At 52.8% G+C, this 12,887-nt stretch overlaps 1 protein-coding gene across 1 annotated transcript in view; it reads left to right on the top strand.

The window, feature by feature from the left end:
* The window catches only part of CFAP57 (cilia and flagella associated protein 57), a 378,308-nt gene that overhangs the window by 226,992 nt on the left and 138,429 nt on the right, over positions 1–12,887 (top strand). Inside the window, exon 13 of the mRNA XM_086952180.1 lies at positions 9,031–9,186. Coding sequence (XP_086808306.1) covers positions 9,031–9,186 — 156 coding nt within the window. The remainder of the gene's footprint in view (positions 1–9,030; positions 9,187–12,887) is intronic.

Below are 12,887 nucleotides of genomic sequence, written 5' to 3' on the forward strand. Positions count from 1 at the left end.
GAGTTAGTCACAGAAGCTGCAGAGTGGAAGGTGCATCGAGTGAGCGCCAGAAGCTGCAGAGTGGAAGGTGCATCGAGTGAGTGCCAGAAGCTGCAGAGTGGAAGGTGCACCGAGTGAGCGCCAGAAGCTGCAGAGTGGAAGGTGCATCGAGTGAGTGCCAGAAGCTGCAGAGTAGAAGGTGCATCGAGTGAACGCCAGAAGCTGCAGAGTGGAAGGTGCATCGAGTGAGTGACAGAAGCTGCAGAGTGGAAGGTGCATCGAGTGAGTGACAGAAGCTGCAGAGTGGAAGGTGAATCGTGTGAGTGCCAGAAGCTGCAGAGTGGAAGATGCATCAAGTGAGTGCCTGAAGCTGCAGAGTGGGAGGTGCATCAAGTTAGTCACAGAAGCTGCAGAGTGGAAGGTGCATCAAGTGAGTGCCAGATGCTGCAGAGTGGAAGGTGCATTGTGTTAGTCACAGAAGCTGCAGAGTGGAAGGTGCATCGAGTGAGCGCCAGAAGCTGCAGAGTGGAAGGTGCATCGAGTGAGTGACAGAAGCTGCAGAGTGGAAGGTGCATCGAGTGAGTGACAGAAGCTGCAGAGTGGAAGGTGCATCAAGTGAGTGCCAGAAGCTGCAGAGTGGAAGGTGCATCGAGTTAGTCACAGAAGCTGCAGAGTGAAAGGTGCATCGAGTGATTGCCAGAAGCTGCAGAGTGGAAGGTGCATCGAGTGAGTGCCAGAAGCTGCAGAGTGGAAGGTGCATCGAGCGAATGCCAGAAGCTGCAGAGTGAAAGGTGCATCGAGTGAGCGACAGAAGCTGCAGAGTGGAAGGTGCATCGAGTGAGTGCCAGAAGCTGCAGAGTGGAAGGTGCATTGAGTGAGTGCCAGAAGCTGCAGAGTGGAAGGTGCATCGAGTGAGCGCCAGAAGCTGCAGAGTGGAAGGTGCATCGAGTGAGCCCCAGATGCTGCAGAGTGGAAGGTGCATCGAGTGAGTGACAGAAGCTGCAGAGTAAAAGGTGCATTGAGTGAGTGACAGACGCTGAAGAGTGGAAGGTGCATCGAGTGAGTGCCAGAAGCTGCAGAGTGGAAGGTGCATCCAGTGAGCGCCAGAAGCTGCAGAGTGGAAGGTGCATCGAGTGAGCCCCAGAAGCTGCAGAGTGGAAGGTGCATCGAGTGAGTGACAGAAGCTGCAGAGTGGAAGGTACATCGAGTGAGTGCCAGAAGCTGCAGAGTGGAAGGTGCATCGAGTGAGCGCCAGAAGCTGCAGAGTGGAAGGTGCATTGAGTGAGTGACAGAAGCTGCAGAGTGGAAGGTGCATCGAGAGAATGCCAGAAGCTGCAGAGTGGAAGGTGCATCGGGGTAACGCCAGAAGCTGCAGAGTGGAAGGTGCATCGAGTGAGTGACAGAAGCTGCAGAGTAGAAGGTGCATCAAGTGAGTGCCAGAAGCTGCAGAGTGGAAGGTGCATCGAGTTAGTCACAGAAACTGCAGAGTGGAAGGTGCATCGAGTGAGTGCCAGAAGATGCAGAGTGGAAGGTGAATCGAGTGAGTGCCAGAAGCTGCAGAGTGGAAGATGCATCAAGTGAGTGCCTGAAGCTGCAGAGTGGGAGGTGCATCGAGTGAGCGCCAGAAGCTGCAGAGTGGCAGGTGTATCGAGTGAGTGACAGAAGCTGGAGAGTGGAAGGTGCATTGAGTGAGTGCCAGAAGCTGCAGAGTGGAAGGTGCATCGAGTGAACGCCAGAAGCTGCAGAGTAGAAGGTACATCGAGTGAGTGCCAGAAGATGCAGAGTGTAAGGTGCATCGAGTGAACGCCAGAAGCTGCAGAGTGGAAGGTGCATCGAGTGAGTGACAGAAGCTGCAGAGTGGAAGGTGCATCAAGTGAGTGCCAGAATCTGCAGAGTGGAAGGTGCATCGAGTTAGTCACAGAAACTGCAGAGTGGAAGGTGCATCGAGTGAGTGCCAGAAGATGCAGAGTGGAAGGTGAATTGAGTGAGTGCCAGAAGCTGCAGAGTGGAAGGTGCATCGAGTGAGTGACAGAAGCTGCAGAGTGGAAGGTGCATGGAGTGAGTGACAGAAGCTGCAGAGTGGAAGGTGCATCAAGTGAGTGCCAGAAGCTGCAGAGTGGAAGGTGCATCGAGTTAGTCACAGAAGCTGCAGAGTGGAAGGTGCATCGAGTGAGTGCCAGAAGCTGCAGAGTGGAAGGTGCATAAAGTGAGTGCCTGAGGCTGCAGAGTGGAAGGTGCATCGAGTGAGTGACAGAAGCTGCAGAGTGTAAGGTGCATCGAGTGAGTGACAGAAGCTGCAGAGTGGAAGGTGCATCGAGTGAGTGACAGAAGCTGCAGAGTGGAAGGTGCATCAAGTGAGTGCCAGAATCTGCAGAGTGGAAGGTGCATCGAGTTAGTCACAGAAACTGCAGAGTGGAAGGTGCATCGAGTGAGTGCCAGAAGATGCAGAGTGGAAGGTGAATCGAGTGAGTGCCAGAAGCTGCAGAGTGGAAGGTGCATCGAGTGAGTGACAGAAGCTGCAGAGTGGAAGGTGCATGGAGTGAGTGACAGAAGCTGCAGAGTGGAAGGTGCATCAAGTGAGTGCCAGAAGCTGCAGAGTGGAAGGTGCATCGAGTTAGTCACAGAAGCTGCAGAGTGGAAGGTGCATCGAGTGAGCGCCAGAAGCTGCAGAGTGGAAGGTGCATCGAGTGAGTGCCAGAAGCTGCAGAGTAGAAGGTGCATCGAGTGAACGCCAGAAGCTGCAGAGTGGAAGGTGCATCGAGTGAGTGACAGAAGCTGCAGAGTGGAAGGTGCATCGAGTGAGTGACAGAAGCTGCAGAGTGGAAGGTGAATCGTGTGAGTGCCAGAAGCTGCAGAGTGGAAGATGCATCAAGTGAGTGCCTGAAGCTGCAGAGTGGGAGGTGCATCAAGTTAGTCACAGAAGCTGCAGAGTGGAAGGTGCATCAAGTGAGTGCCAGATGCTGCAGAGTGGAAGGTGCATTGTGTTAGTCACAGAAGCTGCAGAGTGGAAGGTGCATCGAGTGAGCGCCAGAAGCTGCAGAGTGGAAGGTGCATCGAGTGAGTGACAGAAGCTGCAGAGTGGAAGGTGCATCGAGTGAGTGACAGAAGCTGCAGAGTGGAAGGTGCATCAAGTGAGTGCCAGAAGCTGCAGAGTGGAAGGTGCATCGAGTTAGTCACAGAAGCTGCAGAGTGAAAGGTGCATCGAGTGATTGCCAGAAGCTGCAGAGTGGAAGGTGCATCGAGTGAGTGCCAGAAGCTGCAGAGTGGAAGGTGCATCGAGTGAATGCCAGAAGCTGCAGAGTGAAAGGTTCATCGAGTGAGCGACAGAAGCTGCAGAGTGGAAGGTGCATCGAGTGAGTGCCAGAAGCTGCAGAGTGGAAGGTGCATTGAGTGAGTGCCAGAAGCTGCAGAGTGGAAGGTGCATCGAGTGAGCGCCAGAAGCTGCAGAGTGGAAGGTGCATCGAGTGAGCCCCAGAAGCTGCAGAGTGGAAGGTGCATCGAGTGAGTGACAGAAGCTGCAGAGTAAAAGGTGCATTGAGTGAGTGACAGACGCTGAAGAGTGGAAGGTGCATCGAGTGAGTGCCAGAAGCTGCAGAGTGGAAGGTGCATCCAGTGAGCGCCAGAAGCTGCAGAGTGGAAGGTGCATCGAGTGAGCGCCAGAAGCTGCAGAGTGGAAGGTGTATCGAGTGAGTGACAGAAGCTGCAGAGTGGAAGGTGCATCGAGTGAGTGCCAGAAGCTGCAGAGTGGAAGGTGCATCGAGTGAAGGCCAGAAGCTGCAGAGTGGAAGGTGCATCGAGTGAGAGACAGAAGCTGCAGAGTGTAAGGTGCATCGAGTGAACGCCAGAAGCTGCAGAGTGGAAGGTGCATCGAGTGAGTGACAGAAGCTGCAGAGTGGAAGGTGCATCAAGTGAGTGCCAGAAGCTGCAGAGTGGAAGGTGCATCGAGTTAGTCACAGAAACTGCAGAGTGGAAGGTGCATCGAGTGAGTGCCAGAAGATGCAGAGTGGAAGGTGCATCGAGTTAGTCACAGAAGCTGCACGGTGGAAGGTGCATCGAGTGAGTGCCAGAAGCTGCAGAGTGGAAGGTGCATCAAGTGAGTGCCAGAAGCTGCAGAGTGGAAGGTGTATCGAGTTAGTCACAGAAGCTGCAGAGTGGAAGGTGCATCGAGTGAGCGCCAGAAGCTGCAGAGTGGAAGGTGCATCGAGTGAGTGCCAGAAGCTGCAGAGTAGAAGGTGCATCGAGTGAACGCCAGAAGCTGCAGAGTGGAAGGTGCATCGAGTGAGTGACAGAAGCTGCAGAGTGAGTGACAGAAGCTGCAGAGTGGAAGGTGAATCGTGTGAGTGCCAGAAGCTGCAGAGTGGAAGATGCATCAAGTGAGTGCCTGAAGCTGCAGAGTGGGAGGTGCATCAAGTTAGTCACAGAAGCTGCAGAGTGGAAGGTGCATCAAGTGAGTGCCAGATGCTGCAGAGTGGAAGGTGCATTGTGTTAGTCACAGAAGCTGCAGAGTGGAAGGTGCATCGAGTGAGCGCCAGAAGCTGCAGAGTGGAAGGTGCATCGAGTGAGTGACAGAAGCTGCAGAGTGGAAGGTGCATCGAGTGAGTGACAGAAGCTGCAGAGTGGAAGGTGCATCAAGTGAGTGCCAGAAGCTGCAGAGTGGAAGGTGCATCGAGTTAGTCACAGAAGCTGCAGAGTGAAAGGTGCATCGAGTGATTGCCAGAAGCTGCAGAGTGGAAGGTGCATCGAGTGAGTGCCAGAAGCTGCAGAGTGGAAGGTGCATCGAGTGAATGCCAGAAGCTGCAGAGTGAAAGGTGCATCGAGTGAGCGACAAGCTGCAGAGTGGAAGGTGCATCGAGTGAGTGCCAGAAGCTGCAGAGTGGAAGGTGCATCGAGTGAGTGCCAGAAGCTGCAGAGTGGAAGGTGCATCGAGTGAGCGCCAGAAGCTGCAGAGTGGAAGGTGCATCGAGTGAGCCCCAGAAGCTGCAGAGTGGAAGGTGCATCGAGTGAGTGACAGAAGCTGCAGAGTAGAAGGTGCATTGAGTGAGTGACAGACGCTGAAGAGTGGAAGGTGCATCGAGTGAGTGCCAGAAGCTGCAGAGTGGAAGGTGCATCCAGTGAGCGCCAGAAGCTGCAGAGTGGAAGGTGCATCGAGTGAGCCCCAGAAGCTGCAGAGTGGAAGGTGCATCGAGTGAGTGACAGAAGCTGCAGAGTGGAAGGTACATCGAGTGAGTGCCAGAAGCTGCAGAGTGGAAGGTGCATCGAGTGAGCGCCAGAAGCTGCAGAGTGGAAGGTGCATTGAGTGAGTGACAGAAGCTGCAGAGTGGAAGGTGCATCGAGTGAATGCCAGAAGCTGCTGAGTGGAAGGTGCATCGGGTGAACGCCAGAAGCTGCAGAGTGGAAGGTGCATCGAGTGAGTGACAGAAGCTGCAGAGTGGAAGGTGCATCGAGTGAATGCCAGAAGCTGCAGAGTGGAAGGTGCATCGAGTGAGTGACAGAAGCTGCAGAGTAGAAGGTGCATCAAGTGAGTGCCAGAAACTGCAGAGTGGAAGGTGCATCGAGTGAGTGCCAGAAGATGCAGAGTGGGAGGTGCATCAAGTTAGTCACAGAAGCTGCAGAGTGGAAGGTGCATCGAGTGAGCGCCAGAAGCTGCAGAGTGGAAGGTGCATCGAGTGAGTGACAGAAGCTGCAGAGTGGAAGGTGCATCGAATGAGTGACAGAAGCTGCAGAGTGGAAGGTGCATCAAGTGAGTGCCAGAAGCTGCAGAGTGGAAGGTGCATCGAGTTAGTCACAGAAGCTGCAGAGTGGAAGGTGCATCGAGTGAGTGCCAGAAGCTGCAGAGTGGAAGGTGCATAAAGTGAGTGCCTGAGGCTGCAGAGTGGAAGGTGCATCGAGTTAGTCACAGAAGCTGCAGGGTGGAAGGTGCATCAAGTTAGTGCCAGAAGCTGCAGAGTGGAAGGTGTATCGAGTTAGTCACAGAAGCTGCAGAGTGGAAGGTGCATCGAGTGAGTGCCAGAAGCTGCAGAGTAGAAGGTGCATCGAGTGAGTGACAGAAGCTGCAGAGTGGAAGGTGCATCGAGTGTGTGACAGAAGCTGCAGAGTGGAAGGTGCATCGAGTGAGTGCCAGAAGCTGCAGAGTGGAAGGTGCATCGAGTTAGTCACAGAAACTGCAGAGTGGAAGGTGCATCGAGTGAGTGCCAGAAGCTGTAGAGTGGAAGGTGAATCGTGTGAGTGCCAGAAGCTGCAGAGTGGAAGATGCATCAAGTGAGTGCCTGAAGCTGCAGAGTGGGAGGTGCATCAAGTTAGTCACAGAAGCTGCAGAGTGGAAGGTGCATCAAGTGAGTGCCAGATGCTGCAGAGTGGAAGGTGCATTGTGTTAGTCACAGAAGCTGCAGAGTGGAAGGTGCATCGAGTGAGCGCCAGAAGCTGCAGAGTGGAAGGTGCATCGAGTGAGTGACAGAAGCTGCAGAGTGGAAGGTGCATCGAGTGAGTGACGGAAGCTGCAGAGTGGAAGGTGCATCAAGTGAGTGCCAGAAGCTGCAGAGTGGAAGGTGCATTGAGTTAGTCACAGAAGCTGCAGAGTGAAAGGTGCATCGAGTGATTGCCAGAAGCTGCAGAGTGGAAGGTGCATCGAGTGAGTGCCAGAAGCTGCAGAGTGGAAGGTGCATCGAGTGAATGCCAGAAGCTGCAGAGTGAAAGGTGCATCGAGTGAGCGACAGAAGCTGCAGAGTGGAAGGTGCATCGAGTTAGTCACAGAAGCTGCAGAGTGGAAGGTGCATCAAGTGAGTGCCAGAAGCTGCAGAGTGGAAGGTGCATCAAGTGAGTGCCAGAAGCTGCAGAGTGGAAGGTGCATTGAGTGAGTGCCAGAGGCTGCAGAGTGGAAGGTGCATCGAGTGAGTGCCAGAAGCTGCAGAGTGGAAGGTGCATCAAGTGAGTGCCAGAAGCTGCAGAGTGGAAGGTGCATAAAGTGAGTGCCTGAGGCTGCAGAGTGGAAGGTGCATCGAGTTAGTCACAGAAGCTGCAGAGTGGAAGGTGCATCGAGTGAGTGCCAGAAGCTGCAGAGTGGAAGGTGCATCGAGTGAGTGCCAGAAGCTGCAGAGTGGAAGGTGCATCAAGTTAGTCACAGAAGCTGCAGAGTGGAAGGTGCATCAAGTGACTGCCAGACGCTGCAGAGTGGAAGGTGCATCGTGTTAGTCACAGAAGCTGCAGAGTGAAAGGTGCATCGAGTGATTGCCAGAAGCTGCATAGTGGAAGGTGCATCGAGTGAGTGCCAGAAGCTGCAGAGTGGAAGGTGCATCGAGTGAATGCCCGAAGCTGCAGAGTGAAAGGTGCATCGAGTGAATGCCAGAAGCTGCAGAGTGGAAGGTGCATAAAGTGAGTGTCTGAGGCTGCAGAGTGGAAGGTGCATCAAGTTAGTCACAGAAGCTGCAGAGTGGAAGGTGCATCGAGTGAGTGCCAGAAGCTGCAGAGTGGAAGGTGCATCGAGTGAGTGCCAGAAGCTGCAGAGTGGAAGGTGCATCGAGTTAGTCACAGAAGCTGCAGAGTGGAAGGTGCATCAAGTGAGTGCCAGACGCTGCAGAGTGGAAGGTGCATCTTGTTAGTCACAGAAGCTGCAGAGTGAAAGGTGCATCGAGTGATTGCCAGAAGCTGCAGAGTGGAAGGTGCATCGAGTGAGTGCCAGAAGCTGCAGAGTGGAAGGTGCATCGAGTGAATGCCAGAAGCTGCAGAGTGAAAGGTGCATCGAGTGAGCGACAGAAGCTGCAGAGTGGAAGGTGCATCGAGTTAGTCACAGAAGCTGCAGAGTGGAAGGTGCATCAAGTGAGTTCCAGAAGCTGCAGAGTGGAAGGTGCATCAAGTGAGTGCCAGAAGCTGCAGAGTGGAAGGTGCATCGAGTGAGTGCCAGACGCTGCAGATTGGAAAGTGCATCGAGTGAGTGCCAGACGCTGCAGAGTGGAAGGTGCATCGAGTGAGTGCCGAAGCTGCAGAGTGGAAGGTGCATCAAGTGAGTGCCATAAGCTGCAGAGTGGAGGTGCATCAAGTGAGTGCCAGAAGCTGCAGAGTGGAAGGTGCATCGAGTGAGTGCCAGAAGCTGCAGAGTGGAAGGTGCATCAAGTGAGTGCCAGAAGCTGCAGAGTGGAAGGTGCATCGACTACGAGTGAGTGCCAGACGCGGCAGCGTGGAAGGCGCATCGAGTGAGTGCCAGAAGCTGCAGAATGGAAGGTGCATCAAGTGAGTGCCAGAAGCTGCAGAGTGGAAGGTGCATCGAGTGAGTGCCAGAAGCTGCAGGGTGGAAGGTGCATTGAGTGAGTGCCAGGAGCTACAGCGAGTAAGCAAGCTACTAAGGATGAAATGAGAACCTGCAACGAGCAAGGGATTGACACAGGGATATGTGAGAACAGCTTTAGTTGTGCTGAGATAGGCAACAGATGAAAGGGAAAAGGTAGCCTTAGAGCAGAAATGAGAGAGTGAATAGGAGCAATGCAACAGCAGTGAGAGTAAAAAAAAATAGGATTTCGAGGAAAGCGGGATCGCACTTTAGAGAGTAATATCAAGGTCATACTTGTAGTAGGGTAGATGAGGGTGCAGAAAACCGTGCCTCAAAGCCTACCGGCAGCAGGAGGCAGCACTACAGGAGCAGAAGTCCACCCTAAAGTGGGCGAGGGAGAAAGAAAAAAGAAAGGGATGGGTATAGAGCAGTTGCACAAAATGACTGATCGAGGGGTTAGGAACATATCACACAGTAGAGGTGGTAGGAAAGAGAAATGTACGGAGGAGGCCAAAGACCTGGGGGTGGGGGGATTGAGAGAGCACTGCTTGGAATAGGATGGCAGAATGTGGAGATATAATATAGGGGGAGGCTAAAGGTACCCTGGGTGGCCAAGTAATGGCAGCAATGGAGGGTTGGAATCCCGGTAGCTAGAGATTGAATTTATGTATGTCTGGATGGGTCAACAGTAGCTTGAATAGAACAACGAATACATGGACGGATGGGTGGAGTGATGGGTGGAAATATCAATAGATTATGGATTACCTGGTAATCTCTGCCATCCCCTCTAGAACCAGGTCATGTTAGAGCTGAAGACCCGCGTGGAGGAGCTGAAGATGGAGAACGAGTACCAGCTCCGGCTGAAGGACATGAACTACAACGAGAAGATCAAAGAGCTCACCGAGAAATTCATCCAGGAGATGGAGTCTCTGAAGACCAAAAATCAGGTATGATTGTGGCAGCTCCCTCTGTACTATGAAACGGTGTCACAGGACCACATGCAGGCATCACTCGCCCCCTCTCTTGAGCGAGAGGACATGGGACTAGGGTCATGGCTGAGGTCTCTCTTCTATGTTTAAAGCTCCTGAGGCGGAAGCCGGGAGAAGGACTATTTTGCAGTTTAATCTGTTTTATAAACACTGTATTTTAAAATGTACTTCTTGTGTTCAATTTTCGGCGCCATACAGCGGATTCAGCGCTGTTAGGTGGACCCACCTGACTCTTCCTCCCGCCCTCATCGCCACCGAGGCGGCTGGCCACGCCCACTCTAGGCCACGCCCCCTCCGCCCTCATAGTTTATTAGTCGCTGATCACTAGCGCTCGGTTTAGTTTAAAGCTCCTGAGGCGAAAGCCGGGAGAAGGACTATTTGCAGTTTAATCTGTTTTATAAACACTGTATTTTAAAATTTACTTCTTGTGTGCAATTTTCGGCGCCATACAGCGGATTCAGCGCTGTTAGGTGGACCCACCTGACTCTTCCTCCCGCCCTCATCGCCACCGAGGCGGCTGGCCACGCCCACTCTAGGCCACGCCCCCTCCGCCCTCATAGCTTATTAGTCGCTGATCACTAGCGCTCGGTTTAGTTTAAAGCTCCTGAGGCGGAAGCCGGGAGAAGGACTATTTTGCAGTTTAATCTGTTTTATAAACACTGTATTTTAAAATGTACTTCTTGTGTGCAATTTTCGGCGCCATACAGCGGATTCAGCGCTGTTAGGTGGACCCACCTGACTCTTCCTCCCGCCCTCATCGCCACCGAGGCGGCTGGCCACGCCCACTCTAGGCCACGCCCCCTCCGCCCTCATAGTTTATTAGTCGCTGATCACTAGCGCTCGGTTTAGTTTAAAGCTCCTGAGGCGGAAGCCGGGAGAAGGACTATTTGCAGTTTAATCTGTTTTATAAACACTGTATTTTAAAATTTACTTCTTGTGTGCAATTTTCGGCGCCATACAGCGGATTCAGCGCTGTTAGGTGGACCCACCTGACTCTTTCTCCCGCCCTCATCGCCACCGAGGCGGCTGGCCACGCCCACTCTAGGCCACGCCCCCTCCGCCCTCATAGCTTATTAGTCGCTGATCACTAGCGCTCGGTTTAGTTTAAAGCTCCTGAGGCGGAAGCCGGGAGAAGGACTATTTGCAGTTTAATCTGTTTTATAAACACTGTATTTTAAAATTTACTTCTTGTGTGCAATTTTCGGCGCCATACAGCGGATTCAGCGCTGTTAGGTGGACCCACCTGACTCTTCCTCCTGCCCTCATCGCCACCGAGGCGGCTGGCCACGCCCACTCTAGTCCACGCCCCCCCTCCACCTCCACAGGCACATATATAAATGTGCAACTTTAGGAAGCGAAGCGGACGAGCGCAGCGGGCGCGCCGTTTGCGCGCTTAAGGCAAGCTCGTCTGCGCTTGTCCGCGACGAGGACGCGCCTAGCGCCACCAACTATGCCCAATCCGGCCCACAGTCCCCACGTTATACCCGGGATGCACTGCTCAATCTACGAGGGTCTGCACATGAAGGTAAGCTCTCTTTTGAAGAGACAGCTTTTCCTCTACCTGACTTCACCCATAAGGGCTTAATCGTAGGAAGTCTGCTTAACGTCAGATCCCTACCTAAACATGCCACAGAAATCAATCTCCTCATAGATTCCCACCATCTAGATGGCCTTTTCCTAACTGAGACCTGGACACATGCCGACTGTGATATCGATTTAGCATCTGCCTGCCCGTTAAACTTCAACATCCTGCATCTTCCCAGACCCAAAGGCCGCGGAGTTGGCATTATCTTCCGAGCCTCATGGCAAATAAACACCATAGACATAGACCAAGTGCCTGGAATTGAGCTCTTTGGTTTGGCCATAAACTGCCACCCAGGAGTCACCTTCACGGTGATCATCTGTTACCGACCTCCAGGGGCTTTTTCCATCCCGCAACAGCAAGCTCTTCTTACTATCATTACAAACATGGCAACCTCCCACAACAAACTAGTTATTCTAGGAGACTTCAATCTCTGGCCAAATGGCAGCCTAGATACAGGTCTAGACAACCTCTTGCTGTCCTGTGACAGCGTGGGGCTTCACCAGCTGATCAAGGATCCCACCCACTCTGCAGGCAATCGACTCGACCTTATTTTTTCAAGCCCTGATATAATACAAGTAGGCAACATTTTGCCTATGAGCTGGACCGACCACTCACTCATTAAACTCTACATTACCAACACCACAATAAGAAAGCCCGATAATAGCGCTCTACCTGAATTTTCGTACCGAAACTGGAAAGCCCTAGAAAAACTCAGCGCCACCACCAAAGTCTTTGATGTGGAGGATAGCTTCTCTGCTACCAGCTCGGTTGAAAACAACTACTGGGCCTTCAGCTCGAGAATCACTTCCATCACTGACTCTGTTGCCCCACTAAAACATTGCAAACCCAAAGGTAGAGCACCGGCTCCCTGGTACAATGACTCCCTTAAAACTCTTAAATTAGCCTGTAAACAGGCCGAGAGAAAGTGGAGACATGGATACTGCGACAATAATAAAACCCTTTGGAAAAATACGCTCCGTGACTACAGATCTGCCATTGCAGAGAGCAAATCGACTTACTACTGCTCCGCTATACTTAATGCAGCTAACAGTCCAAAAAGCATATTCCAAATTCTGGATAATATTTTACATCCGGACTGCGCCAAGGAATCTATTCCCCCATCTCAGATCCTCTGTGACAATCTTGCACAGTTTTTCACGGACAAAATCGAGACCATCATCAACAACCTGGCAACTTCCCCAGCACATAACACTCCAACCCCCCCCCCCGGAGTTGGTTCCGCTAACCTTGATCCTCTAAGCTCGGCATGCCCTCCTAGGGAAAGTCTCCTGGCCTTTCCCCAGATCCCTGAAGCTGAATTTGAGAAACTGGCACTGGGCATTACCTCGGGATCCCCCCTTGACCCTCTGCCCCCGAAAACCTGGAAAGCATGCAGGAATGAGCTATTCCACACCCTCCGGAGGATATGCAATCAATCTCTCGGTTGTGGCCTTGTTCCCAACCCCTGGAAGCAAGCGCTCATCACCCCGCTACTGAAGAAACCAACTCTGAATCCAGAATGCCTCTCCAATTTTTGCCCCATATCACTTCTGCCCTTTCCGGCGAAAGTGATAAAACGTTGGGTCAGCACCTGCCTCTCAACTCACCTCGAGCAGCATCACGTTCTGGACGATTTCGAATTCGGATTTCGTCCAGCCCATGGCACAGAAACAGCAGTGCTTACTGCCATGGAAGAACTTCGAGGGCGTGCAGACAGGGGCCAAGCCGTGGCACTGATCTTATTGGACCTGTCTGCCGCATTCGATACTGTCAACCACGTGACCCTGCTTGAGAGGCTGAGAGAGGCTGGGGTTGATGGCACGGCCCTGCTCTGGTTTCACTCCTATCTTAGAGATAGAAAACAGGCCGTATCCCTCCCTCCTTTCCAATCTGCCTTCTCCCCTGTCCCTCACGGTGTACCCCAGGGTTCCTCTATCAGTCCGATCCTTTTCAATGTGTACTTAAAACCACTGGTCACTTTAATCAAATCCCACAAGATGACTACAGTAAATTATGCGGACGATACCCAGCTCATTCTCTCTTGGGAGGGCGAAGACTCCATTCCTCTGGAAGC

Source organism: Lissotriton vulgaris, chromosome 1_1 (assembly GCF_964263255.1).
Source record: "Lissotriton vulgaris chromosome 1_1, aLisVul1.2, whole genome shotgun sequence".
In the NCBI taxonomy this organism is placed as follows: Eukaryota; Metazoa; Chordata; class Amphibia; order Caudata; family Salamandridae; genus Lissotriton; species Lissotriton vulgaris.